General features: G+C 45.9%; 1 protein-coding gene across 2 annotated transcripts in view; it reads right to left on the reverse strand.

Annotated features, from left to right (window-relative positions):
• LOC115479039 (src substrate cortactin-like) overlaps positions 1 to 15,820 on the reverse strand; it is a 55,038-nt gene that overhangs the window by 11,674 nt on the left and 27,544 nt on the right. For both annotated transcript variants that reach the window (XR_003943605.1, XM_030216754.1), the window contains exons 5-10: positions 15,622 to 15,732; positions 12,826 to 12,880; positions 12,629 to 12,739; positions 10,958 to 11,068; positions 5,418 to 5,528; positions 3,913 to 3,968 (exon numbers count right to left, since the gene is read on the reverse strand). Coding sequence is in view for 1 of the 2 variants with exons in the window: in XM_030216754.1 (XP_030072614.1) it covers positions 3,913 to 3,968; positions 5,418 to 5,528; positions 10,958 to 11,068; positions 12,629 to 12,739; positions 12,826 to 12,880; positions 15,622 to 15,732 (555 nt within the window). In the remaining variant the exon portion in view is untranslated. The remainder of the gene's footprint in view (positions 1 to 3,912; positions 3,969 to 5,417; positions 5,529 to 10,957; positions 11,069 to 12,628; positions 12,740 to 12,825; positions 12,881 to 15,621; positions 15,733 to 15,820) is intronic.

A 15,820-nucleotide genomic window follows, 5' to 3' on the forward strand; every position in this document is an offset into this window, starting at 1 on the left:
TAAAAAAAATCCTCTTTATTTTTCAATTCTGAGTCAGGATTATTTGGGTCAGCATTACCTATGCATGTGGTGGGTCATGACTGTACAACTATTTGAACAACTATTGAGCTGAGTTTAAGCATTAGCACCTAATTGCGGCAGATACATGCATAACTTATACTACTCTATAAGTTATGTGCATAAGTTTAAGCAACAGCCAAGCTCCGCCCCTTTGCAAATATGTACTATGTAAGTTAAAGGGGTATTTACAGAATAGCTCTTAGGTGGAAATCTGGCAGTCTTTTTTTTTTTTTTTTTTCATTTTTTATTTATTGGTATAAATCATTATTTCACAACAAAATCATGAATATGCAATAGGCAATTAACAACAAAGAAAAATAAAACAAGAAATTACATTTAAAGCCTTTTGTCCACAAATAAAGAAACATTTGGTTCCAAGAATCAAGAAATATAAAAAATAAGTAAAGAAAATCCCTACCAGTTGCTACCCCGGGGTTACTGATCCCAGCCTGCATTTTATGGAGGGCACACCACATTTATATCTACTCTAGCATCTAGAAATTCTTTTAACTGTTTAGGATCAGCAAATTGAAACTGTTTACCTTCAAGCATAAAGTTACATATACAAGGAAATCGTAATACAAAGTTTATTCCCAATGCCAACGCTCTAGGACGCTGTTCCAAAAAGGCCTTGCGCCTAGCTTGAGTGGGCCTTGAGAGGTCAGGAAAAACACGAACCTTTGAACCCATAAACAAGTTATCTAAGTGTCTTAAGGAAAGTCTTAATATTGCATTGCGATCAGGTTCCAAGACAAAAGTAACAAGCATAGTAGTCCTCTGGGTAATAATCTCTAGTGAACTCTCGAGGAATGAAGTTAAATTCATTCCATCCCCCACCATTGGGAGATTTCCATCTCCCCCCTGTGGGCCCCAGATGTAATAGGCCCGTGTTATGGGAGGCAATGAATCTTTATCCATTCCAAGTATGTCCACCATATATTTCTTAATCATTTCAACAGGTGAAATCAGAGGAGATCTAGGAAAATTTAGAAACCTAAGATTAAGTCTCCGAATCTGATTCTCCAAATATTCTGTTCGTTTATGAAGAAAAACATTGTCCTTAACCAAAGCAGTCTCTAAAGTTTCCATTTCTTGTAATTTGATATTCAAATTTTCCACTTTCAGGGCCTGCTGCGCTGATACCTGTGCTTGGAGTAACGCAGCTTCAGAAATAGTTTTTATATTGTCAGTATTTACTTTCAATGTAGGTTGCATGGAGATTTGAATGTTATGCACCATATCCCATAGTGACTCTAATGTCACAATTGCTGGTCTAGTCACGCCAGAAATTCCAGGAGGGGATTGAATTTGAGCACCAACTTCAGATAATTTAGAAACAATTTCCAAAGGAAGTACCTGTGAATCTGATTGAAAAAGTGTTTCTTTCAGTTGGGGATCATTTTCTATCGCCGCAGTCCTTCCCTCGAGCGGGTTAGGTTGAACACTTTCATTCTCCTTCCCTGCTTGGGCTATCGGCGATTCCCCTCCGGGTTGAGGCGGAGCAGTTCGCTCTACAGGGCTCAGAGAAGCCCCGTTAGCGCTCTCAATCGACGCCGATGCGTCGAGAGCAGCAGAGGGGGTCGAAGTTCCCCGAGGTCCCGGATGCTGCGTTGGAAATTGCAGAGTCGTCTGCCGCAGCGCCAAGGGCGTCCCAGGAGCCGAGGAATGCTCCCTAACTTTCCCCCTCCGTTTCCCCATCGATGAGGACACAGGAGCAGCGAAAACAGCAGAAAAACTACAGCGAACCTCAGCAGCTAACTCAGGTGCGTCCGGTCACAGCGCCATCTTGGAGCCTGGCAGTCTTTTTATATAACATATTACGTGGACTGGCACCAAAGTATTTATACTATTTCCAATTTGCTGTCTCTCTAAGAGACAGAAGGCTAAATTGTCCAACTGTGTTTTCCTTTCCTTCACCAAGAGGAAGGAAAAGACTAAAAAGGTTTGACATGACACTGGCACTTCAAGCCGCCAGTGATTGGAAAGAGTTTGCTGGGACATTTTGGTTGTCTCATTCTTATCTGTCGTTTAGGAAGGATATTAAGACTCTGCTCTTTCAGAAAGATTTTTTAACCATAATTTTAATTTCAAATGTTCACTCTTTTTTTAACTGTCCTCCCAGAGGATTGTTCTGGCTCTTGATGTTAGTGTTACTTGATTTGAACTGCAAGGTGTAAGAGGGGTATAAGACTAGATGTTACATTATTTTACATATATAAGCGTACAAGTATGTGAATAAATACTATTATTCTTTTTTTTTTTAATTATTAGACTAGTAAAAGAGGCCCGTTTCCAACAGAAAGGAAATGGGCGCTAGCAAGGTTCCAGGGCCCCCTCCCCACTCCTCCTCCCCTCCCCCTCCCCCTTCTCCCTCCCACCTCCCGACCCCCCTCCTCCTCCCCCTTCCTGACCGCTCCCCCTTCTCCCTCCTCCTCCTTATCCTCCTCCCCTCCGACCTCCCCTTCTTCTTCCCCTCCCGACCCCCCTCCTCCTCCCCCGACCCCCTCCGACTCCCTCCTCCTCCCCTTCCCCCTCCTCCTCCCCCTCCTCATCACCCCCTCCTCCCCCTCACGACCCCTTTCTTCTCTCCCCTCCCCACAGGACCTCCCCACCCTCTCTCACCTGAGGACCCCCACCCCCTCCCCCTCCCCCTCTCGTCTAAGGATCCCCCTCCCCTCCTCTCGTCTCAGGACCGCCACCCCCTCCCCCTCCCCCTCCCCCCTCTCTCTCATCTCAGGACCCCCCCTCGTCTCATGACCCCCCTCTGCGATTTCCGCCGCCCAGCGCCTCCCTCCCTCTGTCTCTGTGGCCTCCGAGTGCAAGGAGGACGTGTGCGAGTGCCCCAGCCCTTCGTACGTGGCAGCTGCTGTTTAAAACGTTTTACCTCCTGCTCGGCCGGCAACACTCAAGTCCACCAAGTACAGACGCCACTTCAGACATGAAAGTATATGAACAGCATTACACAGCACGCAAACCCCTGAATTCTATATATGGCACTCAGAATTCAGCATGCAATTTAATTGAACAACAAGCCAATTAGCGCTGATAATTGGGCTTTAATAATCAATTACCAGTGCTGATTGGGATTAATTGAAATTTACGCGTGCATATTATGGCTCCGAAAAGGGGGAGCGGCCATGGGAGGATCAGCGGGGTTCCTGCAATTTCTGAGCACTGTTCTAGAATAAGGAGAATCTGTGTCTAATTAAGGTGCAAGGATTTACCCCAGGGTTTAGCTGGTGTAAGTCCTCACGACTAAAGTTAGGTGTGGGTCCCGGCACTATGTGTTATTCTATAAACAGCACCTAACTTGCAGCGCTGTGTCTAGAATAGTGCCAGAAGCGGAGCCAGGTTGACGGCGCGGGGGGAGCGAGAGCGGACGTCCGCTGGTGCCAGAGCACATTTTCAATGCAACACATTGAAAAAAAAAATAGGCGCCAGCGCTGGCAAAACTCCGTTTGGGGGAGCGCCCGCTCCCCTGGCATCCCCCCCCCCGGCTACGCCAGTGAATAGTGCTTAGCATGGGGGGGTTTTGGCGCCAATTTATAGAATTTATAGAACGCTGCAAAAGAGCAACACGCGATGCTACAAGTCATATAACAGCTGTAATAAATGCTATTATTCTAAACGTTCTTGCACATAGTCAGCATATAAATATTAGCACTGCGGTTACAGAATTACCCCCTTTATGCAGCAGTTTGCAGCTATGCAGGCTCTTTGACAATTGCCCTCTATACACCTTGGGGAGGGGGAGGTATCAAGATCATTATTTAAGGGCGCATCGTAGCTCCAGATTCCGTGGGATCAGAACCAGACTCTCCCAATTCTGTACAGAGGTTCAGAACGCCTTACCTTGTCCATATTCTCCTGTTGCACTCCAAAACGGCCTCCAAATCCCTTGGCGTAGTCTGAAGAAAATGAAAAACAAAGATGTTGCTTCAAGCATTCCAGTTTTCTTTCACAGATTATTGTGGGGTTCAAAGAAGAGAAAATTCTGCTCTTTGTGGATGCACTTTGTAGAGTGAAGTCCAAAGACTCAGTAACAAAGTGGGAACTGCCCTCTTAGCGGTTCATTTCCTGTCAGTTAGCACGCGCTAACAGCGTTAACAGATGTTATTTACCACAGGGCCCACTGCATAAAACGGGCCTTGGGGTAGATAGCACACATTAATGGCATTAGTACATGTTGACTGTTAGTAAATGATCCCCTTAATGAGTGACGTGATGGAAGGGATGAAAAAAAAAACCCACAGAAGCAAAGTCCTCCACCAGAAATCCAAGGCAAACCAAAACAGTGGGGGGGGGGGGGGGGGGGGGGGGCAGTGGCGTAGCCACAGGTAGGCCTGGGTGGGCCAGGGCCCACTCACTTTGGACTCAGGCCCACCCAAAATTGTGACACTCTTGCTGTGGCTGGTGGGGATCCTCAAACCTTGCCAGCTGAAAATTTTCCCTCCTTGGGCAGCCAGCGCTCTTCCAAATGTCAGCCAGCAGCACTTGTATTGAGCTGGCGCTGAGACCGGCCCTTCCCTACATGCTCAGTTTTCACACATGCAAAAGTGCTGCTGGCTGCCGTTTGGAAGTGTGCTGGCTGCTCGAGTAGGAGGAGGAAATCTTCAGCTGGCAGGGTTTGGGAATCCCCACCAGCTCAAATACTTAATATTTGGGGTTTGTGGGCAGGGAAGGGTGGAGAAAGGAGCAAGAGCAAACCGGAGGGGGGGCCGGAGCGGGGCAAATTCCATGCCCACCCACCTTGAGCTCAGGCCCACCCTAAATTAGCCATCTGGCTACGCCCCTGGAGTGCGTTTTGGGTGAGTTTTGGAGGGCTCAGGGGACAAGATAAGAGAGCAAAGGGGAGATGTGTACCTGGGAACATTTTTATGAAGTACACAGAAAGTACCCCATTGCTCTCCTGAGGTGTCTGGAGGACCAGTCTAGTAAAGACGTTGGCTCCTCCTACATCCCAATGGCATGAATCTCTATGTTCTGCACTTATTCGTTTTTCTTTTTTCCCGAAAATGGACCAAAAAATAAAACATCCAAAGCACAAAACCCTGTTCAAAACAGTATTTTCAAAAAAAGATGTTTTTCTTTTTCAAAAATGATCTTCTTGTCTATTCAGATTTTGGACATTTTGTGCATAACATATACATAACATGTGTGTTAAACACATAATCATACACATAACACATGTATGATTTAGCCACATTACAGGAAGGCAATTTTCAGCCATCTGATTTACACAAGCAAAACTCTTTTTACCTTTCTAAACGGCTTTGAAAATTGTCTTCTATATTCTACCTTTAGGTATTTCTCTGTCAGCTGTTCAGTACAGAAGGATTAGATGGAATAAAAATTACCTGTCTGTGATTCATGAGGCTTCACTTCCTCCTTGTAATCCCAGCTATGGGCAGCTTTGTCCTGGCGATCCCTCTGTACACCAAACTTTCCACCAAATCCCTTAGTGTAGTCTGAAGAACATATGACAGTAACGTTTGTTCTAAGCATCCCGTTGCTTTTACAGAGTTCATGTATAAAGACCGACGAAAAGAAACATGTCCTCTCAGAATTTTGTGAAAATGCAAATATTGCTGTGTAGAAATGATGGTCAAGAGATCATCAAAGCCATGAATGAACCTTCCAATAAACTTTAGTTTAGGAATGTCTCACATAGCAACATGATAAGATGAAAAGGGTTTAGGGTTGAAAATGAAAACTGTTTCTGCAGATAGCATCAAGTGCTAATCACATACCGTATGTCTTTTGTCTGTAAATTTAGCAGCAGCTAATCCCTGATCTTTGCCAGGACACTAAAAAGATAGTTATCTAGATATTGACATATTCTATGCAGGTCATCCACTGTTGGGCGCACAATTTTGGTTATGGAATGCAGATCTGCGCGTAAAGTAATTCACTGAATCCATTATTACTACTACTACTACTACTACTGGTCTCCTCTTCAATCTGTCCAAAACTCTGCTGCGCGTCTTATATTCCGCCAGAGTCGCTATACTCACGTTAGCCCTCTCCTCAAGTCGCTTCACTGGCTCCCTATCCGCTTCCGCATACAGTTCAAACTTCTCCTTTTGACCTACAAGTGCATCCACTCCGCAGCTCCTCAGTACCTTTCCGCTCTCATCTCTCCCTACACTCTTCCCCGTGAACTCCGTTCGCTGGGTAAACGTCTCCTGTCGTCCCCCTTCTCCCCCACTGCTAACTCCCGGCTCCGTTCCTTCTATCTCGCTGCTCCCTATGCCTGGAATAGACTCCCTGAGCCAGTACGTCAGGCTCAGTCTCTGGCTGTCTTCAAGTCTAGGCTTAAAGCCCACCTCTTTGCTACTGCTTTCGACTCCTAACCATGACTCTCTTACTCAACACCCTCACTTATCACCCCTACCACTGCAATTTCCCCACCCCTAGCTGTCTGTTCGTCTGTCCAATTTAGATTGTAAGCTCTGTTGAGCAGGGACTGTCTTTTCATGTTAATTTGTACAGCGCTGCGTAAGTCTAGTAGCGCTATAGAAATGTTTAATAGTAGTAATAGTAGTAGTAATAGTAAAGTAATTCACTGAATCCATTATTGGCGTTAACAACCGCTAACTGGCAGTCATTAGAAGTTACGTGCGGATCTGCCCTGCGCTCCTATTCTATAACCTGTGCGCCTAGTGCATAACTCCAAAGGGGGAGTGGCCAGGGAAGGGGCATGGCTGGGTCAGGGGCGTTCCCAGGATTCTGGTGTGCAGTTATAGAATACTTGAATTTCCATGCCCAAGTGACAGTAGTTGGGCGTGAGCATTTACAAAAGCCTTTGGCAGGCCTAAGTGGTCGTGCCCAAAGCTCGTCATGAAATTGCGCACTGAGGAGCCCTTTTACCAAGCTGTGGTAAAAAGGGCCCTGCGCAGCCGCGTTGCTGATCTGCAAGGGCAGGTTTCTACATGGAATGTTGCTAGTGGAATAGCAACATTCCATGTAGAATCTCCAATAGGGAAAGGGAAATGGGACTTAATATACCGCCTTTCTGAGGTTTTTGCAACTACATTCAAAGCGGTTTACATATATTCAGGTACTTATTTTGTACCAGGGGCAATGGAGGGTTAAGTGACTTGCCCAGAGTCACAAGGAGCTGCAGTGGGAATCGAACTCAGTTCCCCAGGATCAAAATCCACTGCACTAACCACTAGGCTACTCTTCCACCCAATGATTGCTAATTAAGAACTTGTTAATCAATAAAGTTGCCACACGCATCTTGGGTGTGCACCCAAATATCCTTGCGCAACTTTGGACGTAATATATAGAATCCAGGGGATAGGTTGTTCACAGGGGGAGGTGAGGCACATGGGTGGGGCAGGGGGTGTGTCAAACAATTATGCACTTTATAGAATAATGTTATTTATGTGCTAAAATTGCCGCATTTAGGTGTGTACGTTTACACCTGTCATAGACGTGGCCTAAATGGGCACATCTAAATATTAGCGCATAAATGTTGACTTACACTAATATTCTATAACCAAACAAAAGCGCCCAGATACCGCTATAGAATTTGCACTCAGCTGCATTATGACACCCAACTTTTGACATACTTTATAGAATTCCCCCATTGCGCCTTGTGTGCCGCAGGGGGAAGCAGGGCAGGCGACATGACAGCGAATAGCGCTGGAGGAAGACTTCTGCTGGCGGGGCTTGAGGACCCCTGCCAGCCCAGGTATGTGGGGTTGCAGCGGGGTTGGAGAACAGTGGGGAGGCAGGCCAAAATGCGCCCCCCCTACTTTGGGCGCCCCCCCCCCCCCCAAATTGAGGTCTGGCTATGTGCCTGGCACATATTTGCAAGAGGGATAACACAGGGTTGAAGGACAGATGGGACATAGATGGGACTCCACTTACACATGTAATTTACAGAATGCTGTAAGCTACACGTGAACCTGCCGCATTTAGAAAACTCACTTAGGCCCAGCTCTATGGTTGGTGTAAGCGCAAGTGCCTAAATATTAGGCGCATTACTACCCACTTACATTAGTATTCTATAAAGGAAAATAGGGGCCTATGTTCCTTTAACATAGTGGTTCTCAACATTTCTTCTGTTGTGACACACCTTACAGACAACCAGGGGCGTAGCTACGTGGGGCCATGGAGGCCTGGGCCCCTGTAGGTTTGGCCCTGAACCCCCCTGCCGACGACCCTCTCGACCCCCCCCTGCTGCCGCCAACCCGCTGTCGCCGTCTGCTACCTTTGATGGCAGGGGACCCCAACCCCCGCCAGCTGAGGTCCTGTTCTTCCTTCATTCTGTTTCTGAGTCTGACGTCCTGCATGTTGTACGTGCAGGACGTCAGACTCAGAAACAGAAAGAAGGAAGAACAGGACCTCGGCTGGCAGAGGTTGGGGTCCCCTGCCAGCAAAGGTAGGCGACGGCGGGGGAGGGTTGGCGGGGGAGGGTTGGCGGCGGGAGGGGGAGTCGAGAGGGTCGTTGGCGAGGGGGGGGGTCAAAGTTGTTGGTGGTGGTGGTGGCAGGGGGGTTGGCAATGGCGGGGGGATGATGGCAATGGCGGGGGGGTTGGCGGCGCCAGGGGGGGGGCTAAAATGTGCCCCCTCACCTCGGGCTCTGGACTCCCCTCCCGCCGAAGTCTGGCTACGCCCCTGCAGACAACGTTCATGTATGTGACACACCGAACACTAAAATTCACCACTGAACAAAGCGTATCTAAATCAAATTCTGAGCGTTCTTCATATGTTATAACAGAAATCCAGTACTTTATATATTGTACATAAACTGATCTCTCTCTCTACCTGTAAATCTTACATTGTAAGCCACATTGATCTCGAACATATTTGGGATAATGTGGGATATGCATGTCATAAATACATAACTAAGTTTAGTTTGAATTTGCCTATTCTCCATATCCAAAAGCTGTATGCAACACATCAGTCCCAGATTTCTCACTTGCCATACAACAAAACAAAAATATATTCAAATTCTAGCGTTGCCTCAGTAACAGCAACACAAAATCCCTCCACTGCCAGATACTGTGAAGCAACACAAACACCTGGAGACAGCAGTTATTATTGGGGGAAGCGGAAATAGGGACTAGTTATAGGGATTTCAAGAACCTGACACTCAAGATTTGTGGTCTTCTCAGCTTCCTGGCACTGATGGTTGTGAAGGAAACACAGGCTTGCTGCCTACACCAAATTTTTTGTGACACACCTCCCATTTCTTGGGGGACATGACAGCGAGTCCCAACACACTGGTTGAGAACCGCTGCTTTATAGAATAGATCCTACCCTCACACCCTGTTGTAAGAATACTCCCTACACTCCTAGCAAAATAATGACTCACTGCCTGCACCTAATTCCTCTCTGTATTTTTATTTATTTATTTTATTACATTTGTACCCCGCACTTTCCCACTCATGGCAGGCTCAATGCGGCTTACATGGGGCAATGGAGGGTTAAGTGACTTGCCCAGAGTCACAGGGAGCTGCCTGTGCCTGAAGTGGGAATTGAACTCAGTTCCTCAGGACCAAAGTCCACCACTCTAACCACTAGGCCACTCCTCCACTGTTGCTACTATTTGAGATTCTACATGGAATGTTGCTATTCCACTAGCAACATTCCATGTAGAAGTCGGCCCTTGCAGATCACCAATGTGGCTGCGCAGGCTTCTGCTTCTGTGAGTCTGACGTGACTCACAGAAACAGAAGCCTGCGCAGCCTTCTACATGGAATGTTGCTAGTGGAATAGCAACATTCCATGTAGAATCTCCAATAGTAGCAACATTCCATGTAGAATCTCCAATAGTATCTATTTTATTTTTGTTACATTTGTACCCCGCGCTTTCCCACTCATGGCAGGCTCAATGCGGCTTACGTGGGGCAATGGAGGGTTAAGTGACTTGCCCAGAGTCACAAGGAGCTGCCTGTGCCTGAATTGGGAATCGAACTCAGTTCCTCAGTTCCCCAGGACCAAAGTCCACCAGCCTAACCACTAGGCCACTCCTCCACTGTTGCTACTATTTGAGATTCTACATGGATTGTTGCTATTCCACTAGCAACATTCCATGTAGAAGTCGGCCCTTGCAGATCACCAATGTGGCCGCGCAGGCTTCTACATGGAATGTTGCTAGTGGAATAGCAACATTCCATGTAGAATCTCCAATAGTAGCAACATTCCATGTAGAATCTCCAATAGTATCTATTTTTTTTTGTTACATTTGTACCCCGTGCTTTCCCACTCATGGCAGGCTCAATGTGGCTTACATGGGGCAATGGAGGGTTAAGTGACTTGCCCAGAGTCACAAGGAGCTGCCTGTGCCTGAAGTGGGAATCGAACCCAGTTCCCCAGGAATAGTTTAATCATAGGCAACATTCTGACTTCTGCAATGAGACAAACTGATGAATACTTTGTACCCAGGAACTATGTTCCAATTTTCTACGTGAAACTATGAACACACTTTCATTTTGAAACTTTCCTGTGGTCACTTGTTCTGGCTTTTTCTACAGAAACTGGTTCAATGGAAAATAACATGCATAGAGTTGAAAATGAAGCCTGCACATATTTTTCACCGCTCTGACCCACAAATCTCTAGAAATGCCTCCTCTTAATGCCCCTAAAGGATGTATTAGAACAGTGCAAATGCTTTTAGCTGCACTGAGAGACAGCAATTTTCAGATGACCACTTTATCTTTATTAAACATTTCTATACCGCTTATTCTAACAAATGTCAGTTCAAAGCGGTTTACAAAAATACATTCATAAATTCCAAAACAAAATCATACATAAAATAACTCACACATCCCATGGCCAAAATGCTTTTTACCTTTGAAAATGACTTTGAAAACTGTTCTGTACATTCTATCAGCTTTTTAGTGATAATCCAATGGGACGTTTACAGGTAAATAAAACTTACCTGTCTGTGATTCATGAGGCTTCACTTCTTCTTGGTAATCCCAGGTATGGGCGGCTTTGTCCTGGCGATCTCTCTGTACACCAAATTTTCCACCAAATCCCTTAGCATAGTCTAAAGAACATATAACAAAGTTTGGTCCAAGTGTCCTGCTGATTTACAGAGTTCATATATGAAGTCCAACCTGCAGTTTATGAAAAGTAAGCCATTGCTTTATAGGAATGACAGCCGAGAGACCCAAATAGCCTGGGTATATTTCTGTATCTTTTTTTCAGATGGCATTTCAGAAGCTTAGCTACAATTGGGTGGCGGAGCAGGTGGGGGGAAGAGGGGTTGGTGGTTGGGAGGCGAGGATAGGGGAGGGCAGACTTTTATACGGTCTGTGCCGGAGCCGGTGATGGAAGGCGGGACAGGTGGTTGGGGGGCAGGAAAAACTGCTGGGCAGACTTATACGGTCTGTGCCCTGAGAAAGACAGGTACAAATCAAGGTAAGGTATACACATGAGTTTATCTTGGGCAGACTGGATGGACCGTGCAGGTCTTTTTCTGCCGTCATCTACTATGTTACTATGTTACATTTCTGGTACTTGAGAATATATATTCTCTCTCTCTCTCTCTCACGAGACTTCAACTCTCGGCGGCCATTTTGACTCGGCGCCGAGGATCAGTAACAGGAAGGATATATGCAGGGCAGCGCTCCAGGCAGGAAAGAGGGGGCTCTTTCCTGCCCCGAAGAGGTCACTAGACCACCAGGGCAGTAGTAAGGTAAGGGGAGGGGGGGTGACAGGGAGGGGGGGCGACAGGGTATGTGACAGGGGGGAGGGGAAAATGTGACAGTGGGTGGAGCGAGGGTGTGACAGGGGCGGGGCGGTGTGTGAAAGGGGGCGGGGCATGTGTCCTCCTTTTGGGGGGGGCAAAATAATGGTAACCCTAGACATACGGCAGTGTCGGATGTCCAAATCCTAACTTTGAAAAATTGGAATTTGAACATTTAAGCATTTTGGGACATCCATATGCTTTGAAAATAAGCACCACAGCGAGCATCAAAGTATATTTAAAACGAATCGGAGAAAATTTTTCTTCACCCAACGTGTAATTAGACTCTGGAATTCGTTGCCGGAGAACGTGGTACGGGCGGTTAGCTTGACGGAGTTTAAAAAGGGGTTAGATAGATTCCTAAAGGACAAGTCCATAGACCGCTATTAAATGGACTTGGAAAAATTCCGCATTTTTAGGTATAACTTGTCTGGAATGTTTTTACGTTTGGGGAGCGTGCCAGGTGCCCTTGACCTGGATTGGCCACTGTCGGTGACAGGATGCTGGGCTAGATGGACCTTTGGTCTTTCCCAGTATGGCACTACTTATGTACTTATGTACTTATGTACTTATTAATTCATTCTTTATGCTAAAACTAGTGCACCTGACATGTTGTCCTCCAAACAGAATAAGCGCTCAGTCTACTCATTTAATTCCTCTCAATTTAATCTTACCTTCTGTCCTTAGTGTTTATTCCTTATTTTATAGGAGTAATCTTTACATTTATGAAATAGGGACTAGACACTAGGGACAGGAAGTATCAAGACCGCTCACCCAACTCAGCGTTGTCCTTCCACTTTCTCAGGGCGCTCTCGCCTTGCTTATATTTGCACAAATTCTCTCCCTTCTAAATGTTACCTTTTTGGGATTCATGCTTCTCTGTGATTCCCTTGTAGTCAAACCCCATGGCCGCTTTGTCCACCTTGTCCTTCTCTACGCCATAGCGGCCTCCGAATCCTTTGGAATAATCTGAAAAACGATGAAGCGTTAGGAGAGGTTTGTGCAGTCAGGATCCCCCTTGAGAAGAACATGGAAGGAAGGGGAGCTGAACTTGCCTTTCTGGGAGCCATGCTTCTCTACTTCTCCTTTGTACTCAAATCCAACAGCTGACTGCAAAAAAGCAAATAGCATCGGATAGGACACAGGACACCACCATAATCTAACAACTGACTGCAGGAAGAAAAATACAGGAACAGCGGGCAGAGACCACACCACGATCCCTTTGCCATATATAACATTCTACACCTAACGTGAAACAGGCCATTGTAACATTTTGTACCTGCTAATAACCACGCATCAAGATCCAGTATCAGCAAGCAGTATAATTGATCTATTTATTGACCTCAATCTTATACACACATGTACTCACTGCATTTTATCTATCACTTCTGTGGCCCCGTGTGAGGTTCCTACTGACTTCACTCTCTTTGGACACGAGTACCGGGCTTCCTTTGGTTTATACACTCAGACATGAAATTCATTCTGTAATACACTATCTTCCTTACACACTCAGTGGGGTAATTCTATAAGTGGGTCTCCTTTTAGGCACCCTGATGCCAAGTGGTGAGGACCTATTCTATAACACCATCTGGGGTAACCTAGCATCAGGCATGTCTACATGTATACGCCCGCAGCTGTACCAGCCATAGACCTGGGATGACGGCAGGTGCCTAAATGCAGCATGGGTGCACATAATTTACATGCCCATGTTCCTCCTATGTGCCACCCATATGAACATTTTCCTTGCATTTACACACTCTGCCACTTGGGGGCACTCTTACAGAACTGTGCTTAGCTGCTTTGCTGCCACATATGTGTGAAACCGGTGGCATTCTTTATGCTTATGCTCACAAGGGCACCCAGTGATAGAACTACTACTACTTATCATTTCTATAGCACTACTAGATGTACGCAGCACTGTACATTTGAATATGAAGAGACAGTCCCTGCTCGACAGAGCTTACAATCTAATTAGGACAGACAAACAGGACAAACAAGAGATAAGGGAATATTAAAGTGAGGATGATAAAATAAGGGTTCTGAACAAGTGAATAAGGGTTAGGAGTTAAAAGCTGCATCAAAAAGGTGGGCTTTTAGCTTAGATTTGAAGACTACCAGCGATGGAGCTTGACGTACGGCTCAGGAAGTCTATTCCAGGCATGTGGTGCAGCAAGATAAAAGGAACGGAGTCTGGAGTTAGCAGTGGAGGAGAAGGGTGCAGATAAGAGAGATTTACCCAGTGAACTGAGTTCCCGGGGAGGAATGTAGGGAGAGATGAGAGTGGAGAGGTACTGAGGAGCTGCAGAGTGAATGCACTTATAGGCCAATAAGAGGAGTTTGAACTGTATGCGGAAACGGATAGGAAGCCAGTGAAGTGACTTGAGGAGAGGGCTAATATGAGCATAACGACACTGGTGGAATATTAGTCGTGCAGCAGAATTTTGAACAGATTGAAGAGGAGAGAGATGGCTAAGTGGGAGACCTGTGAGAAGCAAGTTGCAATAGTCTAAGTGAGAGGTGATAAGAGTGTGGATGAGGGTTCTGGTAGTGTGCTCAGAAAGGAAAGGGCAAATTTTGCTGATATTATAGAGAAAGAAACGACAGGTTTTAGCAGTCTACTGAATATGTGCAGAGAAGGAGAGGGAGGAGTCGAAGATGACCCCAAGGTTGCCAGCTGATGAGACAGGAAGGATGAGAGTGTTATCCACAGAAATAGAGAATGGGGGAGGAGGAAAGGTTGGTTGAGGGGGAAAGATAAGAAGCTCAGTCTTGGTCGTGTTTAGTTTCAGATGGCGCTGAGACATCCAGGCAGCAATGTCAGACAGGCAAGCTGATACTTTGGCCTGGATTTCAGCTGAGATTTCTGGTGTGGAGAGGTAGATCTGGGAGTCATCAGCATAAAGATGATACTGAAAACCATGGGTTGAGATCAGAGTACCAAGGGAAGAAGTATAGATGGAGAAAAGAAGAGGTCCCAGGACAGATCTCTGAGGTACACCAACTGACAGTGGGATGGAAGTAGAAGAGGATCCACTAAAGTATACACTAAAGGTACACTGGGAGAGATAAGAAGAAAACCAGGAACGAACAGAGCCCTGAAATCCAAGTGAGGACAGCGTATCAAGGAGTAGGCTGTGATCAACAGTATCAAAAGCAGCAAATAGATCGAGAAGGGTGAGGATAGAATAGAGACCTTTGGATCTGGCGATGAATAGATCATAGGAGACCTTAGCAAGCGCTGTTTCAGTCTGGCCCTTTAGCATGCTGAGTTCCTAATGCTATGTATGCACACTCATATATAGGGCCAGATTCTATATATGGTGCCTAAAAAATCCATGTAGTAAACATTTCCGCCTAAACATATTCTATAAGTGATGCCTAGATTTACACACAGTATATAGAATACGCTTAGTTGATATCCCAGTGCCTAAAACTACATGTGTCCATTTACACCATCAAAAATGTGGCGTAAATCCCTGGAAGTACATTTACACACACTGGGCCATATGCTGTAACTACGTGTGTAAATTTTGGAATGCCCATGAAGCGCCCATTCCCCTGCCTATAACCACATACCTTTTCAACTGCGCACATCGGAATTTAGGCGCAGTTTATTACAGGATACGCTTAGCGAGTTATGCGCGTAAATTCTAATTATTGCCAATTAGTGCTCATTATTGCTTAAGTGTTGTTAAAAACAATGATTAGCTGGTGGAGCCAATTAAGTTATGCGCAGAATTACAGAACACACCTGGATTTCGGCACAGATCTCTAGGTGTGCTATACAGAATCCGGGGGTTACGGCTTTTGGTTAGACTCTTTTATTCAAGCTTCGTTCTAGGGAGACTCACCTTGTCGGTTCTGTCTTTCTGCACACCATATTTACCCCCAAAGCCTTTTGCAGCATCTGTTTGCGATGTGTGTTTTTCCAACTCTGCTGTGTAGTCATGGCCCAGGGCACACTGGAAAATGCAATTTATAAAGAGACAACTGCATAATACGGTAAGACAGTCTAATTACTAAAAACAATAGTGCATACACACAATAATA

This window comes from Microcaecilia unicolor, chromosome 10, assembly GCF_901765095.1.
Source record: "Microcaecilia unicolor chromosome 10, aMicUni1.1, whole genome shotgun sequence".
Classification (NCBI taxonomy): Eukaryota; Metazoa; Chordata; class Amphibia; order Gymnophiona; family Siphonopidae; genus Microcaecilia; species Microcaecilia unicolor.